This window comes from Ursus maritimus, unplaced genomic scaffold (assembly GCF_017311325.1).
Source record: "Ursus maritimus isolate PB19 unplaced genomic scaffold, ASM1731132v1 scaffold_14, whole genome shotgun sequence".
Taxonomy (NCBI): domain Eukaryota; kingdom Metazoa; phylum Chordata; class Mammalia; order Carnivora; family Ursidae; genus Ursus; species Ursus maritimus.
This window is the reverse complement of record NW_024423786.1, coordinates 42,332,979-42,350,778: the sequence shown is the minus strand read 5'-3', so window position 1 is coordinate 42,350,778 and position 17,800 is coordinate 42,332,979. Positions and strand designations below refer to the sequence as shown.

The following is a 17,800-nucleotide window of genomic DNA, read 5'->3' as shown; positions in this document are numbered from 1 at the left end:
AAGAAAGAAAGAAAGAAAGAAAGAAAGAAAGAAAGAAAGAAAGAAAGGCAGCCCACAGGCTGTGTGTGTGAGGCTAGACCCTTCGGGAGCCAGCCTCCTTCCTCTCTGAGCTTCCCAGCGGCCCCAGCTCTGCAGAAAGCACCAGTACTCACACCTCTGATATTGTCTTGAGAGGGAAAAAAAAACCCAAAGCCTCAGGGGCTTGGAGCAAGGGCATGTCTCTCCAGCACTGAGACCCAAGAGAAGTTTGGCCATGAGGGCTCGTGAAGGAAAAGTGACGATGTTGGTGTGGGGGCGATGTCCCTATTAGAAATACGACAGAAATTCAACGATCTGATTTTTTTTTCTATGAAAGGCTTCCCTCTCGCGGGCTTTAAAACTGCACATGAATGGAATTTTTGGTCCACCAAATCTTTTCCTGCTGACAAGCATCACAAGCTCAAAGACGTCTGATCCTTGGTTTCCGTGGTGGTTTCGGCAGGAGTCTCTACTCTGGTCCTGCTCACGCGAAGTCTTACACGGCCTTCAAACGGGGACCTCCAGGTGCACACGTGTCCGTCCAGGCCCGGCACGTCCTCTCTGAATGGACTCTTATAGGCACCAGAGCCTTTTTGCATAACGCACAGGAATATTTTGCAAAAATTCTTCTTGTGAAAGCAGTTTGCTTGAAGGTTGGGTCCTCCTGTGAGGCATCTGGTTGGAGGCCCCTGTCCAGGTGGGCTTGGACTGGATTGCACTCGGCCCTCCATTCCTGTGGAGGTGTGGCCCCATCTTCCCTGGAAACTTCCAAGGCCACTAGAGGAGGGGTCCGTGCCCTTTCACCCTGGGGGCACAGCAGGCAGAGAGGGGGCGCATCTCTTATCGCTGACTCTTTCCTGAGGTTGTCCTAACTTGAGAAGAGTCATCAAGCCTCTGACTTGACAAGAAAATAATCCAGGAGCGAGATGGAGACGGGTTTTATAACGGCGAGGACACCGGGCCAGGGAGCTGAAGAACATTGAGGGGGACAGGAGAGGGCTGACCAATGTCCATAACCAGGGGACACTTAGGGGATACTGAGGGCAGGCCCTTGGAACTCCCCTCCTTCCCCTCAGGTCAGTAAGTTTCCTGGAAGCACTCTGGGCTCATTCCTCCCCCATTAGGGAAGCTGGACATGTGATCCAGCCTACACCATGGGGAGAAACCATTTCTTTTTTTTTTTTTTTAAAGATTTTATTTATTTATTTGACAGAGATAGAGACAGCCAGCGAGAGAGGGAACACAAGCAGGGGGAGTGGGAGAGGAAGAAGCAGGCTCACAGCGGAGGAGCCTGATGTGGGGCTCGATCCCAGAACGCCGGGATCATGCCCTGAGCCGAAGGCAGACGCTTTAACCGCTGTGCCACTCAGGCGCCCCGGGAGAAACCATTTCTGACCCACCTATGACATCTCTTGGCGCGTGTGTGTGTGTGGGGGGGAGATTCCAAGAGAAGAGGCCAGGAAATGGCACACAGAATTACTCCCCATAAATAAAGCTGTTGGGGCACTTCTGCATGGAGACGGGGCTGTGGCTCGAGCAGAGGAAACAGTAAGAGTAAAGAGTTCACGGCATGACATGACCTTGTTTCGCACATTTATAAATGATCTCGAAAAGAGAAGGCCTCACGAAATCTCCAAGTTTACAGACGCAACCCTCAGATCTTTTGTCACGTTCCTAATAATCTGGCAAAGACAAATTGCAAAAAACTTTTTTTTTTTTTTGAGCACCAAAGAGGAGCCAAGCTTTGAGATGGGACAGAGCGAGTAGCTGCAGGCTGTAAGTTCTTCCGGAGAAGAGTCACTAGTCCCTCGGCTTGGCCATGGGATGGGCGCGGTACTGGGGTCATCCCAGTGTACCTAGAATATCATGAGTAGTTCTAGTCCTGCTGCCTCAAGAGAAAACATGGTGGGGCTGGAGGAGGCGACCCAGGTGGTCAAGAGGATGAGGACAGGAGGCCTCTTAGGACCTTCTGAAGGGAAAAGTTGGGATGAATTCTGTCTTGAAAGTATGGAGAGAACAAACAGGAGGTAGCTCACCAGACCAAGAGGAGGGGGCGTCTCAGGGGCCAAGGTGGGTCTGCCCCCGGGTCTGCCCTCACTGGTTGGTGCCCTTGGGCAGGTCCCTGCGCCCCTTGATGCCTCACGTGAGTGGGGTGATGAACTCTACTATGAAGGGCTCCTGCCAGATGGAGACGAGGTACACGCCCAACCCCCAGGGGATTAGCCAGAATGATTGCGCGAGTATGAGGACGGGGCGCGCCCCTGGGGGCCAGGACGTCTGCTGCAGCTCCAGAAAGATGCCAGGTGCCGGAGAGACTGCAGGAACACTTTCCCCATGGGGCAGATTAAAGAGCATCTCAGCCCCTGCAAGAGTATAAACCTGGGGGTGCACCAAGGAGAGAAGGTTCGTAAATCAGGCCGGACAGCTCTGCAGGGTCATCGACAGCAGCTTAGAGCGAAGGTTCTCAGACTCAGCAGCCGATTAGACCCACCTGGGGGAGCTTGTATCATCCCGATGCTCAGGTCCCTCCCCACACTGATGACTCCAGGGCCTCCCGGGGGCGGGGAGGACGGAGACACCAGAGTTCTAGAAGCTCTCTGGATAACACTGATGGGCTGCTAAATTGAGGGCCAGCGGCTAGGGCGTCTCGGGGACATCTCCAGGGAAGGGAAAGCTCACTGCCTAGCTGCTGGGTGCCCCTTGCGTGGTACGGATTTGGGGCTGGCGGGTGCAGACTTGCTCATCTCTTGAGGTGGTGGGAAAGGCTTCCTTTCAAGATTGCAACTTCGAGCACCACTGGCCATGTGCCTGGTGGCCTGGCCGGTGACTCGTGTCCGTACCCTCCTCCCCAGCGCAGGTCCTCCCCCGCGCCCCCCTCCCCCGAGGGTGGCGGGCAGCCCGCTGGCACTGCCCGGGCCCGGGCAGCGGCTCTGCTGTCCCCACCTTGCCGGTGGTCTCGGTGCCCCGCAGGATACACAGGTAGACCACGAGCCAGGCCAGGACGAGGCAGAGCGCCGGCTCCCACTGCACGCGCCCGCTGTCCTGGATGGACGGGGAGATGTTGAGGGTCTTCCGGTACCAGAAGTACTGCGTGGAGGACGCCTTCTCGCACTCCTCGTCATAGCCCGTGCGGTTGTCGTTCAGCGGACACACGGCCCACGGCAGGGGCTCCTTTGGGATCAAAAGCAGCATTAGGCAGACAGGTGAGGGCTGAGGCCGGAGGGCAGAGTGGGAAGGATGGGGATAGCCCTGATGGGGGGGCGGCTCAGGGGTGGAGAAGGGTGCTGGTCCCCAAAGCACAGGCAGCCTGATGCCTGAAGGCAGACAGGGAAGGGGGGGCTGGTCAGGTGCACAGATGGGGTCAGGGGTAGGAGAGAGGTGGGCCGAGGGCTCCACACCTCTGTAGCAACGGGCCCCGGGGACTCTAGCCACAGCGTCTGTGGGAACTGCGGCCTCTGGGTCCGGCTGGGGTCTTTGCATCTGCCTCTTTCTTTCTTTCTTTCTTTCTTTCTTTCTTTCTTTCTTTCTTTCTTTCTTTCTTTCTTTTTCTTTCTTTCTTTCTTTCCTTCTTTCTAGATTTTATTTATTTATTTGCAAGACAGAAAGAACACAAGCAGGGGATAGGCGGAGGCAGAGGGAGAAGCAGACTCCCTGTTGAGCAGGGAGCCCGACATGGACTCGATGCCAGGACTCTGAGATCATGACCTAAGCTGAAGGCAGTCGCTTAACCGACTGAGCCACCCAGGCATCCCTTGCATCTGCATTTCCAATAGCCCCTGGTGCCACTGCGGGAACGTTAGACAGGAGGCGGGGAAGCCCGCCAGGTAGTGGGATGGACGGGAGCAGGGCCCCTGAGGCCAGGCTGCCGGCGGTGTCCAAGCTCACAGCTACTCAAGCGTTTGCAACTATGCTTGGCCCAGAGCAAGTGTGAGTGAGTGTCGGCGGCTGGTACTTTCCTTATGTGAACACGGAAGACAGCTCCAGAATAGAGGGACTGAGGGTGAAGGATGGAATGAATGGACAAGCAATAAATTGCTGGTCCTCGAACTTCTGAGAGTTAGGAAGATGGGTCTCATTTCTTGAGACCACCTTATTTTCGCCTTTGGAGGATGGTCAAATTATTCTGATTTTGTTAGAACAAGACACGTTGCTTCCACCTTTGGAAAACTGTCTTTATGAGTATACAGATCTGTAATGCCGGCGATGGGTATGGCAAGTCTTTAGTTGGAGTGCTGTTGTGCAGTGCACAACCTGCCCAACTAGATATGACAGCTCTGCACAGAGGAGGAAGAATCATCACCAGAGTGGAGAGTGAGAGGAACTGCTGTTTCTACCCAGAAGGTGGAGGAGAGGCAGGGCTGTGGAGTCAGGGAGAGGATGTGGGGCTTCAACTAAGCTGTCAAGGATGTACACAGGGCATTTTCCAGTGGGGTGACCAGGTAGGGCTGATTGGGTAGCCAGAGTGGGGAGGGAATGTAGTATCTTCCTAGCGTAGATGTCAAGTTCCAATTATTGAGGTCATTCACCCCAGTATTCCTTGGGGTGCCAAAGAGTCAAGGCTGTGCCCCAGTGCTCCGGAGAGTGGCCCCACAAGTTGGGGTTAGTCCACAGTGCATGGCCAGCCCTGCCTTGCTTTTGGAATCGGGGGACAGTGTCTGTCCTGTGAAGGCCTGGTTCAGGGGCAAAGGGTGTGGCATCAGCCCAGTGACCTTATGTCTGAGACAGAGGGGGCTGCTGGAGGGCACGAGGGGGCAGTGGGCAGGCACTGAGGAAAAGCAGTGAGCATAGGCGACAGACGGGAAGACCCCTCTTGGCTTGGATACAAAGAGTACCTCTCAGTGAGGAATTGGGGTTCTCTCTTCTCTATGATTTTCGGCCCCCTCCCATTTGCTACCATGAGCGTCCGCTGTGGCCATAATCAGAAATACGAGTTTAAAATGTTTCTCTTTGGGAGTAGCTCCTATTGTGTTACAGGGGTGCCAGTGGTCCTTCTAGGAGAACTCTGGTCTGCAGGGAGAAGTGGGGCTTGGCCTGGAGTTCGAAAGCTGGAAGGACAAGGGGGGGGAACCTGAGGAGGAGGAAGGCCTCCTCCTGTCTTGCTGGGTTGGGGGAATCCCTCCCCATTGGCTCTCTCCACAGATTCTCTGGGGGTGGTGCTCAATATTTTGCAGGGGGGTGGGGGGGGTCACATCTTTCAGAGAGAACCCAATGAAAGCCAGAAGCTTGCTCCCCAGAAATGTGGACCCACACGCGGGCACACACAACGGCAGGCGCCTGTGGAGGCCGGGCTTGCAAACCCTCTGCTTGGCATGGGGTGCTCAGCCTGCCCCCCGCCCCCCGGCCCTGAGGCTGCCCCCTGGGGGTGGCCGCCTGGGCTGGCTCACCTGGAAGGAGTGGAAGAGGTACCAGAAGGCCCAGGCGTTGATGATGTTGTAGTACGTGGACAGGAAGAAGGACACCACCACGCTGGCCAGGCCTGTGAGGAGGGAGAGGGGCACTGAGGCCTGCCCCGGGGCCGCTGAGCGTTTGATGGGCTTTAGGTCTTCGCAACAACGTGGTCAAGGGGTGGGATGGGGGGGCGTTATTACCTCACTTCCCAGAGGAGAAAACGAGGCACCGAGATTGCTCAGCGCGGAGCGTGAGCAGCCTGCTGACCCTGCCCAGGGCCACCTGGATGCTGGACATCACAGATGCTTCCCCTGGGGTTCCCCTGAAGTGGGTTCCCTTGTGCCCTCGTGGTGGCAGGGAGCAGGGGTGTGGGGCAGGATGTCAGGAGGGGAGGGGATCTCTGACCCTGCCAGCCTGCAGGGCCCTGGGGCACGAGGGCATGGAGCCCACCTGCCCAAGCCCCGCAGAGCCACTGTGTGTGTCTCTGCCCAGCTCCACCCTGTGGGACATCCCGTGGGGGGTCTGCAATCTGCCCGGTACAAGTATTTACACCACCGGCCTCGTGAACGCCGCAGCCAGGCCCTCCCTGCCCCCTCCCCTCCTCGAGGGCTGGTGGTTAAACATTCACCCGCAGCCCTGCTTGGCACAAGCATCCGGTATCTTTCCTATTAGGCAGCAAATGCCACCTCGGAGAAGCCCTCTGTGATTGATTACTTGGGCAGATTGTAAAACCACACGCCTTCTTGTTAGAAATTAACAGCCCTTCAAGATGAAGAGGCAGTCGGGGTTAGAGACGGTTTGGGAGGCCACGGACACGCTGCTTCTGCATCGGAGGCGAAACCCCTGTGCCCTGTATGTCCTCTCCTTGCCCCCGAAACACCAGTCTGCTTCCCCCCCTGCCTTCCTGTCTGGGGGCTGGAGGGTGGAGCAGAAGAGACCACGGCCAATGCGGGTCAAAGTTCCTTCCCTCCCAGGCAGCCCTGGAACGTGAGGGTTGTGCGGACAGGTTAACCACCCCCGAGAGGTGCCCGGGACACCAGCTCCAAGTCGCTCAGCGGCGGCTGGACGTGCAGCCGCACCCACGCGCCTCTGTGCCCTGGAGGGGTCAGCGGCACCGCGCGCCCTCTTGGTGCTGTGACAAAGATCGCGTGGGCTCACGTGCATCATGTTACAGGCTGGCACCTGGCACGGGGTAGGTGCTCACGGACAGGGAGACCTTGTTCCTAACAGTTAGTCGGGAGCAGTTAGCTAGATGAGCTCCCAGATTTGTAGCTGGCTGGGACACTGAGTTCTAGCTCCTTGGTGGGGCCGCTAGTTCCCTGGAGAAGAGAAGCCATGTGGCGTCAGCTCCCCAGCGGGGGGGCGTCCCCCCTTTCTCACTGGCCTGTGGGTAAGAAATCCAGCCCCGCTCAGCCGGCGTTCTGTGGCACCCCCTCCTGGCCGTGTGTCCACCCACTCAAGGGCTCTCTCTTAGGCCTCGTGTTTGCTCCTTGCTCCAGCTGCGCAATGGGCTCCCACCCCCAGCCCCTGCTGTCCGGGATGCAGCAGGGGGTCTCCAGGTGGCCAAGGATAGGAGAGGACCCACTTACCGACACCACCAAGGTAGGGGCTGACGGTCCTCCAGGCACCGATGCTGCCCTGTCGCATGCGCTGCCCCACCGCCAGTTCCAGGTACAGGAGCGGCATGCCCTCTACAATAAGCATGATGACGTAGGGCACCAGGAAGCTACCTGCGGGCGTCCAGAGCCAAGATCAGGCCATCACTGATGGGTTTTCCTCTGGAGCCCACACCACCTCCATGCACGTGTCCTTCCATCCACCCTCCCTTCCTTCCTTCAGTCTTTCCACATGTCCAATCATCCTTCTACCTTTCCACCCACCCATCCTCCCACCTTTCCTCCATCCTCCATCCTTCTGCCTCTACCTTATTCCACAACCCAGTGTTCTTTCATTCCTCTTACCCATCTGTCATTCATCCATCTGTGTTCTTTCATTCATCCATCAATCCACCCACCCATCCAACCATCCATCTATCCATTATCCATCCACCCATTACCCGTCCATCGATCCACCCATCCAACCATCCATCCATCTATCCATCCACCCACCCATCCACCCCCCCAAACATCCACCCACCCACCCATCCATCTACTCCCCCATCCATCCATCCACTCCTCATCCACCCACCCACCCATCCAACCATCCATCCATCCACCATCCAACCATTCTTCTATCCATTGATACATCCATCCACCCATCCAACCACCCAGTCATCCATCCATCCATCCATCCATCCATCCACCCATCTATCCATCTATCCTTCTATCCATTCATCTTTCTACTTATCCATCTGTCTGTTCATCCATCATCCATGGATGACATGTGGACTTGACAGTTAAAATGTTTAAATACTTCCATCCCGGATGGTACATTGCCACTGTCCCAAGCCCCTTGACTGCCTTCCTCAATGCTTCATCTGCCCAAGCTCCTCTGCCAGAAACCCTAGTCCATCTTGTGTTGTCGCAACCATGGCAGAGGCAGGGGCTTGGTGAGTACGTATGGGGAAACAAGGGGTCCCCAACCAACAGAGCCTAGGCCACCACCTTCTGTTACAGAGAACCTTTATTGCATGCGTATCTGTTTTATACAGGGGCTCTCAGCCTAAAATTTTATTTTAATAAAGAGTACCATGATTTACACACATTTACAGCCCACTGGTTCCCAAGGAGCCAGCTGCAGACAAGTGCCGTGATGATAGCGGGGACCCAGGGGTGCGGCTGGAGCTACGGGAGCCCTCCCCGCTGCTGACACCTGGACAGAGGTGGGCAACCTGCTGGGGGCTCCCCTCACCCCGCCCTGCAGAGCGCTGCCCTGTTGCTTCTCCCTTCTCACCCCTCCTTCCCTTCTTCTCTGAAGTTCTGTTCATCTCTCCCCCAGCTCCTGGCTCCTTGGCAGTGGACCTGAGAAAAGGTCCAGGAGGAGAAGAGGGCGGGACTCCTGATTAAAATAAAACCCTGACACTACAGCTGTGGGGATTAAGGGCTGGTTACAGAAGGAACTGGTTCCTAAAGTGTTCAGGTAAAGAATGAAATACAGATGCTTACACGAACATCTAATATTTATAAAAATGCCCTCACTGTACGTACGTGCGGTCCCAGAGCTCACTTTTCTCCCCCTGGCGGCGGGAGACCACAGCACGTCTGTGTGCATCACCCCTCCAGCAGCTGCCCAGCATCCCACTAGGAAAACGTGCCCAGACTCATTTCATCCGTCCTTGGACACTTAGCCGTAGCCAGTTTCCTGCCATGCTAAACAGAGCAGGGGGCCAAAGCCTGGCCCACGTGTTTGGTTCTTTCCTCAGGATAAAAATCCCAGAAGGAGGATGGCTGGAGCCAAGACCAAGCAGAGACCAAGCAGAGGCCATCTCCCACCACGGAAAGAAAGGCACCGGCTGTGGGCAGGGGACGCCCAGGCCTCGCATTCCCGGCTCCGTCCTCCCTGCTCACACCGGGGCCTACAACAAGCGCTCCCCTCTCACTTCTGGACTCTGCTCGGACGACTCTGCCAGGCCCCTCCCACCCTGCCCTGCAGAAACGTGTTTTGGCATCTCACCACGTTCTTCTCGGAGCTGGGAGTCCAAGAGGCAGGCTGCTGGGGGGTCCCGCCCACCACCAACCTAGCAACAAAGGCTGTGTTGGCACTGCCTGCTTGGAACAACATTCAAACCCTCAGCGGTTGCAAGGAAAGCTCATTTTCACCCAAGGTGTTAAACAGTAACCACACGAGGCCTGGCAAGGTCCATGGCGGATTTTCTCTTTGACAGGCCCTGCCCGATGGCCTACTGCCCATGGGAAGGCTGGAAACCCAAGGCCTCGTGCCCAGGTGGGGACATGGGGGCATGTGGGCTCTCAAGGCCTGCCCATCAGACATTTCTATCACCATCCATCCTCCAACTCTCCAAACACATGATCCCAGTGACTTTGCTCTGCAACCGTCTTCTCAACAAATGGTGTTAGAGCAACTGAACACCCATGTGCAGAAAAAAGTTAATTGTAACCCACATGTTACAGTTTAGAACCGCCCCCCAATATCTCAAAGTGGATCACAGACCTATATGAACAACTCAAAACTCTAACACTTCTAGAAGATAGCCCAGGCGAAAAACTTTCTGACCGCAAGCTAGGCCAAGATTTCTTGGCTACCACAACAAAAGCACGATCTATGGAAGAAGGTATCAATACATCGGATTTTGTTTTAAAATTGTGTTCTGTGAAAGACATGGTTAGGAAAATGAAAAAGGGGGCGCCTGGGTGGCACAGTCATTAAGCGTCTGCCTTCGGCTCAGGGCGTGATCCCAGTGTTCGGGGATCGAGTCCCACATCGGGCTCCTCTGCTGGGAGCCTGCTTCTTCCTCTCCCACTCCCCCTGCTTGTGTTCCCTCTCTCGCTGGCTGTCTCTCTGTCACATAAATAAATAAAATCTTGAAAAAAAAAAAAGGAAAATGAAAAAGGCGAGCTAAAGACTGGGAGCCACCTTTGCAAAACACGTATCTGACAAAGACAGTATCTAGAATTTATAAAGGATGCTCAAAACTCAACGAGAAAATGAAGAACCCATTCAAAAAATGAGCAAAAGATCTGAACAGACGTTTCACCGAAGAAAATATACGAATGGCAAATTAGCCCATGAAAAGATGCTTAACGTCGGCGTTCACTACGAAAACGAGCACGTTCCAATCCCAGTGAGATGCCACCGCACACCTATCAGGGTGGCTAAAATTAAAAAGGCTGACAATACCAAGTGCTGACAAGGATCCGGGGGAACTCTTGTGCATTGCGGGTGGTGTGTAAGATGGTATGGCCACTCTGGAAAAGCGTTTGGCGGTTTCTTATAAGTAAAGCACACACTCACTGTGTGACCCAGCCATTGTGCTCCTACGTGTCTACTCTAGACAAGTGACAGCGTTCGCACAAAAACCTTCACAGGAACGTTTATAGCGGCTCCGTTCAGAGTTGTCAGAAACTGGGAACTAAATGGTTCTCCGCTGGGTGAGTGGATGAATCAATCGTGGGACAGCCGTACGATGAAATACCACTCAGCCAGCAAAAAGGAACAGAGTACTGATCCACGCAACCCTCAGAAGCATTACGCTCCGTTAAAAATGCCAGGTTCAAAAGGCTCCATACTGTAGGACTCTGTTTATAGGGCGTTCTGGAAAAGGCAAACCTATGGGGACAGAACACAGATCTGGGGTTGCTGGGGGTTGGGAAGGGAAGGGCTGACTGTAAGGGGCATGGTGGTGGTAATGCAACCACGCATTTATTAGAATTCTTAGAACGGGACACCAAAAAAAAGTGTATTTTTCTGCACATCTCAGAACAGAAAAATTAGTTTTGTGATCAGTTTGAAAACAAGTCCACGAACCCACGCTCTTTGTCTGGACTGCTCTCCGCACGCCTTTGATATAAAACCTCTGGCCCTGCCTTAGTAGGAGGAGACCCCCCCCCCTCCAGGGGGAGGCGGACGAAGGTCCTTTGCTCCCTGTGGCCTGGGGATGAGAAGCCACGTGGAGGTGACCCGAGGGCCCATTCAACTCAGCGCCAGGTGCCCTCGCGCGAGGGCTTCCAAGCGGACGTCCCCGCAACAGCCAGGCCTGGCACCCACAGAACTGCGAGAAAGAATTCACTGCTCTAGCCACTACTTTGGGGTTTTTTTCCCCTTTTTTACCTCTCAATACTTCATCGCACAGCTCCTAAAACAAGGACATTGTCTTGCATAATCCCAGGGCCATGAGCAGAACCAGGAGATGCGTGGCCTATGTTTCACCGCGTAGCTTCAACCCAGGACAGCCTCTCGGGCTCTCTTAGTCTTTCATGACCTTGACCTGCTGGAGAGTCCTTGCCAGTTCTTCTGTGGAATGTCCCTCGCTTTGGGTTTTGGCAGGAACACCGAAGCCACCTGGGTCTTCGTCCAGGGACCCGTGATGCTGCCGTGCCCTGTTCACGGCCGGGTTCACTTGGCTCCCCTGGTGAAGGTGGGCTCTCTACCAGGTTTCTCTGCGGAAAGTTCCGGGTCTGGCCCTTGGAAACGATGCTGTGACTTTGCTGGGATATTTTGAGCCGGGGTCGCCTTCCTGTTTCCCATCAAACCTCCGCCTGCTAGATTCAGCAGCCCCTGAGGACTCTTGTGGGACAGAAACACCGTCGTGCTGGCTGCCGACAGGTGACCCTCTAATTCCATCATTCTTTCTAAGTCCTTAGGTTCCAGAGCGCTCTGGGGTGCCGAGATGGGTCAGGGAGCGCGGGTGGCGCAGGCCTGTGTGCGTCCACACAACCCTGGGCCAGGAGGATGTTTACAGTCACAGAGGACACTTCCATTCCAAGGTTGGAAAGACAGCTCTGAGCCCGGAGAACTCTTACTTACTGCCACCTCCCCAGTGCCCACCATTATGCTTGGGGCTGGTCTTCCTGGCGTCCGTCCACGCCACAGCTGCCCCCCGACAGCTGATGGTCTGACTGTGTCACTCTCTGCCTCCGCCATATCTCCCACACCTGGTCAAAGCCTCTTTGGCTCTCCTCACACCTAGAATAGCACCCCCACTCCCTCCCGTGGCCTCTGAGGCTCTGAGACACAGAGCTCCCCTCTCCTCCCTCGGCTGGTGGCCTCCCTCGCGCCACTGCAGCCCCGGGGCCCTGCCCTCTGGTCCGGCCTCCGCACACTTGCCCTCGCTGTTCCCTCTGCCTGGAATGCTTTCTCCCTTCTCTCATTTCTCTGCCGAGCCTGCCTCCTGGTCTGCCTTAGTGACCACGGCCCCCACGCCAGAGTGACCCTGCAACTTCTCACCCCGCTGGACCTTCCTTCCGAGCAGTTACCCGTGTGAAATGATGCTGTCATCTTAGCTGTTTCCGTGCCGCCTGTCTCCCCTTACATCGGATGCTCTCGCTCGCTCGTCTGCTCGGGACAGAGCTGGGCAGAGAGCAGAGCACGGTGGCTATTTGGTGGGTGCAGGACAGAATCCTTCAGGCTCACTGGACCTTCCACGCACATGGCTTCCTCTAGCAAACTCTCCAGATCACCCAAAGCTAAGTTGGGGTGCCCCCCTCACAGCCCCTACTCACCGTCTACTGCTCTGTCCACCCTCCTTCCCTCAACAGCTCGCAAGTGCAGAGATGGGGTCTGCCTGGATCTCCAGTTCCCACCACAGGGCCCGATACGGAGTCGGTGCCGGCTCAGGGAGTGTTTGCTGAGTGACTGCTTGATGGTAAGTGGTTTTGGTGGTGGTTCTACGTGGGTGGGCAATCTGTGAAGCTCTTACCAGAGGCCGACGACAGAGGTCTGGGAAAGCATCATGGTTGCTAAAACCGTCGTGTTAAAACCATAACATTTCACAGAAGGTTCCTTTGAACTCTTGCTTCATTTGTGGCTGCGTTAGGTAGTAGGGACCTTGGGCGAGTCGATATTGGCCTGCACCTCCCTCAGAAAGGATGAGCCCTCAGAAGGCCGTCTTTGGCCCTCGGATAATAGAGCTGATCAAGACACGAGGGCCCCTTCAAGGCATCTCAAGCAAATGTCTTTCTCCCAAATCAATTTGCTGTGAGAAGCAGAAGAAATTGGTAGCAAACTTCTAGCACCTGGTCTCTAAGAGTCAACAGGACACTGTGTTTAAGGAACAGCACCAGGCAATGAGGAAGAAAGGACAATTTAAGGAGGAAAAAGATTTTATGAAGACAAAAAAAAATATGGCAGATGAATTTAAAGCCAATGGAGGCTATAAGTAAAAAGTAAAAAAAATTACCCCATAGCCCAGGGGAAGAGGATAAAGCAGAAATGACAGGAGTCGAGGCACGGACGGCAAGCCTGTGTCTCCTGTGTCTCTAGAAAGAACCAAGCAGGAGAGAAGGCTGTGGACACAGCAGCTGCAACAACAAATTCTACCAGATGCTTCCCTGGCCGTGTCACTGAAAGGGCTCGCTAGTCCCACGTAAACATTTTTTAAAAAGTTTTGTAAGCAAAAGAAGCAGGGAGGCAACGCGGTGGGCTCCCTGGAGGCGCCCTTCTGAGTGTCCCCACCGGCAGGATTCCCCTGCCGAACACTCGGGTCATTCAGCCCTGTCTGCCGCTGACCAACCTGGACCCGCAGAGCGTCATGTTGCAAGAAAGGGGGGAGGAGAGGACCCAGGGACAGAGCAGCCTTTTCCGGCAGGGGGGACGCCTGGACCCTCTTGCCAGGGAAGCGAGGGTTTCACCCTTGAGGGTTTCACCTTGTCAGCCGGCCCATCAGGCAGCCCCAGCAGCCCATTCACAAGGACGAGTGGGCTAATATCTGCAAAAAGGACTGACTTCTCAGAAGGAGCTCTGGTGCATGCTCCAGGGGGTTGACAGCTGGCTCGAGATGTTTGTCATCAGCAGGGAACATGGGGAAGGGTCTGCACCCTGCAGGCCAGGAGCCATACTAGCCCGAGGCAACACTGATGAGAACGTACTTATTACCTAGACGCACAGCCCGCCAGGTGTGTGAGTTCGAGTCCCGCCCTGGAGAATGGGCTATCTCTGCAAATGGAGTCTGGAGAGCTGTGTCAGTCCCCAGCTTCAAAGAATATTAAATGATTTTGGAAACGATCGTGGATTGTTGCAGGGAAAGTAAAATCAGCAAGACACGAAATCACATACAAAATATCCTCTAGTTGTTTCGGGGAAAAAAAAAAAAAAGGAATAGTCATGACTTTTTGGATACTGGAATTGGGGTGATTTGGTATTTTATTGCTTTTTATATTTCTCTATTTTCCAAATTTTCTACCCTGAGCATGTATTATTACGTCGTGACCTCCCCCAACATACACGCACGGATGTGTCATTCTAGGGCACGTTGCTACGTATTTTTCTAATGATCGCCGTCAGTCCCATAGCTGTTTGCTAGAGCCAAGAAGTCCTGCAAGAGAAATTCCTCTCTGTATGGAATTTATCTCTGCAAATCTCGCTCTGTCCTTCGAGACCCACAAAGAGCCCGAACAATCAGATGCAGGGGAAAGTCTGCTCGGGCTTTCGAACTCATGCTCTTTCCACCGCCACACCTTCGTCTCTACAAAACCACATAGGGGCTTTTTAACCTGACTTTTTTTCTTTTTGGGGTGTGTGTGTGCGTGTGTGTTTGTGTGTTTAAGGGGTACAGGCCCCAAGTTCCCAGGTGATGCGGAAGCTGCCAGTCCGAGGACCAGTCTCGGCAGCACCCCATCCCACCGCCTCCCTCTTCCTCCTTCTCCCCCTCCCATCTTGGATTTCCCCAAAATGTTTGTTATTTGGAGTCAACTCTGGTCAACTTCTGGAAACAAAGAACAGAGATACAAGTAAGAAGAATGAAAGTCCCGCTTCCCCTGCCTGGTGCCTTGGTCCAGAACTCGTAGATGCCCATCCCACCGGCCCCCTCCCCTCCTGGCCCAGCCCCTCCGCCAGCAGCATCACTTCACTAGCCGCCCTGGCGAACGCGGTCCTGGCGTCCGTCTTGGCACCGGCTCTGTGAGCTCCGACGGCACCGCTTCCCTGCTTGATATCCTGGCCTTGCTGCCCGAGTGAAGTTCCGTCTTGCCGGCCCGTTAGTCAAGGCCCTTCGTTTTGCATTCATGCTGGACCCTTCCTCACATGCCCTCCCGCCGTGGCCCTGCCCCCACCCCAGACCTCCTGGCCACGGAGCATTTCCAGCCCCTCCCCTCAGATGCACACCCTTCTGCGTCTTTTTCACACATGGTTTCTTCTGCCCGGAATGATTTTGTCCCTCCGTCTACCTGCTGAGCTCACACTTATCTGTCCAGGCCTAGACAGAATGCCACCACCGCCGGAAGCCTTCCTGGGTTCTCTCAGGCCGTTAGCCTTTCCTCTTGAATCACTCCAGTCCAGCCTCCCGAACAGCCCTCTGTGGACGCTCTTGCGCCTCCGAGCGGAAGGGACTTTGTCCTGGTGTCGCACCCTCAAGGGCGATGGCTGTCTTTGTCCCTGGCCAGCAGCACATCCTCAATCCACGCTTGTTGAGGGGCTGAAATTAAACTCCTAAGAGGTTTGTACTGTTGACTGTTTCATTTTCTGCGCTCGTGCCTATTTGGGAAAGGACCTGTGACAGTGGTTCTCATCCCGGTGCACAGCAGGACCCCCCGGGAGCTTTAAAACGCCTACTGGTCTGGCCACGCGTGAGACCAGCTCCGTCAGGATGTGGGGCTGGGACCCAGAGGTCAGCGTGTCGCCCAGCTCCTGGCGGATGCTAACATGCAGATGGGATAGAGGCTTCTCCACTGGCAGGTGGTCCTCCCCACTGTGGGGGATGGGGGTGAGCCGCGTCAGAGTGCACGGTGCTGTGCACGGTGAGACATGGCTTTAGAGCCACTTTTAACTTAGGGACGAGGACGTGTCCTGGAGAGGGCGAGGAGCATGGGTACCCCCCGCAGAGAGGGGCACCAGACATTTGGGGGAAGGGAGGAGCGAAGGGATGGCTGGCCTGCAAGCGAAGGTGCTTCTCCTGGGTGGACATGGCAGACAGCAGGTGCTTGGCCGGCCCCTCTGGTGTGCAAGAAAGCTGTGCTTCAGTGTCTCAGCAAACCGTGTGGGGAAGGGCCCTGAGCCAGGGCAAGTCCAGACCTGGGAGGAGGCCCGGGCCTCTGCAGCGGTCACTTCTGTCTTGCCTTTATCAGAACAGGGAACCCCGACACCAGGGTGTCTGGGGACAGCAGGGCTGAGCCCCAGCTCTGCTTCCAGGAGCCCCCTTGTCTTCTCTGGACTTGTCTCCCATCTCTGAGTGGGACGGACAGGACCGACTGCAGGGGTGCTGGGAGGAGGACGTTGAGCAGCCGCCGCTAGGAGCCCAGACGTGCTGGCTCCCCGCACTGAGTCTAGAAGCCCCAGCAGCAGCAGCGCCAGATGTGGCTTTTCAAGGGACTCACCGAGCACATGCTCTCACCCACCATCTGGAGTTGACTTTGGAAATTTTATGGGCTCCACGCACTATAACCTTTGAACCTCAGGTTTCCGCCCCACCCAGGAGAATTGTAGAAACACACACACACACACACTGTACAATGAGCCGCAGCAGGTGCTATCCACCTGTCCGTCTGTGTGCTGAGCCGCTGTGGCTCCGTCCCAGGCCGGGCGCTGGCCTGGAGGGCCGTGGCTGCAGTGGCCTGTGGGGCCATCTCAGACCAGCTCAGAGAGCCGGCGGTGCACCCCTCTGCCAGCCCCGCATCCCAGGACCTCACGTTGGACATGTCCCAGGACACTCAAGTGTGAAATCGGCCATGGTGGCAGTATTTACACAGCGATAATCATTGGATGCTACAAATTAGGTCTTATTTCTCCCAGCAAAAGCCAGCTACTCAACATTTTCCCAGCACCCTGCTCCCTGGCTCCCCGCAGCTGGTGACCTGGGGACGGCATGAGAACAACCCTGACCTCGGTCTAAGGTGTGCTCCAAGGACCGGCAGCATCGGCACCACTTAGGACCTTGCTAGACAGATCCTGCCCCTGTCTCACGGCAGGTGTCTCAGGCAGAATCCCTTGGGGTCGGGGGCCAGAGACCTGCGGTCCCTCAGGCTCCCCCAGAAGGTTACGGTCGGAGGCTATGGTCGGAGGTTACGGTCGGAGGCTACGGTCGGAGGTTACCGTTGGAGGCTACGGTCGGAGGCTACGGTCGGAGGTTACCGTTGGAGGCTACGGTCGGAGGCTACGGTCGGAGGTGTCAGAGGCGTGATGCTGTAAGCACCAGAGAGGAGCGGACGGGGCTTCAAGGGGACATGGGACATCCAGACCGAATGTCATCCAACCAATACAGGCAGGTGTCCTCCAACTTCCTCCTCCTCACAGTCACATAGAATAGAGAGAAAACTTAGAAGGAAAAGCATCCACGTTGCCACCAGCCACGCAAATGTTCCCATTTGTCCTCGTCTCTTCCATGATTCGAGCACGTTTGTATAAGAAGCAGTTGCTGGGGCATTTCTTTTCTACAAGGGCGTGCGCGCATATCTGCATCCCGGATTTCTTCCAGAACAACACTGCCTTAGGCGCTGCCGCGGTGGCCGAGACCTGCTGACTCGTTCCAGAAGCGGTTCAGGGCGGCCTTTGATTTTTCCCTCCAGCTATGGCGTGCTGTACCCGAAACGTAATCTGCAGAATTAACATTCCTCGTGCTGGGCCCGGCCTGGATAGCAGGAAGGACACAAGCCTCCCCAGTCACAGGCCCAGCCCCGGGGAAGGGAGCGCGGACCCCTAATCCGCTTTATTCTGGGAAGTCTTTTGACACAGCTTGCCTCGGTACTTTATAAACAAGCTCTTTGTTGGCCCAAGGCGGTGGGTCACAGCGCTGTGCGGAAGCAGGGAAACACTCCTCTGGAAGCTTTCCTGATGTGCTTGGTTTATC

The 17,800-nt window shown here is 55.5% G+C and overlaps 1 protein-coding gene across 1 annotated transcript in view; it reads right to left on the bottom strand.

The window, feature by feature from the left end:
• SLC6A20 (solute carrier family 6 member 20) overlaps positions 1–11,946 on the bottom strand; it is a 32,322-nt gene extending 20,376 nt beyond the window's left edge. The window contains exons 1-5 of the mRNA XM_008704149.2: positions 11,830–11,946; positions 11,556–11,679; positions 6,996–7,136; positions 5,403–5,494; positions 2,962–3,189 (exon numbers count right to left, since the gene is read on the bottom strand). Coding sequence (XP_008702371.2) covers positions 2,962–3,189; positions 5,403–5,494; positions 6,996–7,136; positions 11,556–11,679; positions 11,830–11,946 — 702 coding nt within the window. The remainder of the gene's footprint in view (positions 1–2,961; positions 3,190–5,402; positions 5,495–6,995; positions 7,137–11,555; positions 11,680–11,829) is intronic.
• Positions 11,947–17,800: the final 5,854 nt, after the last annotated feature.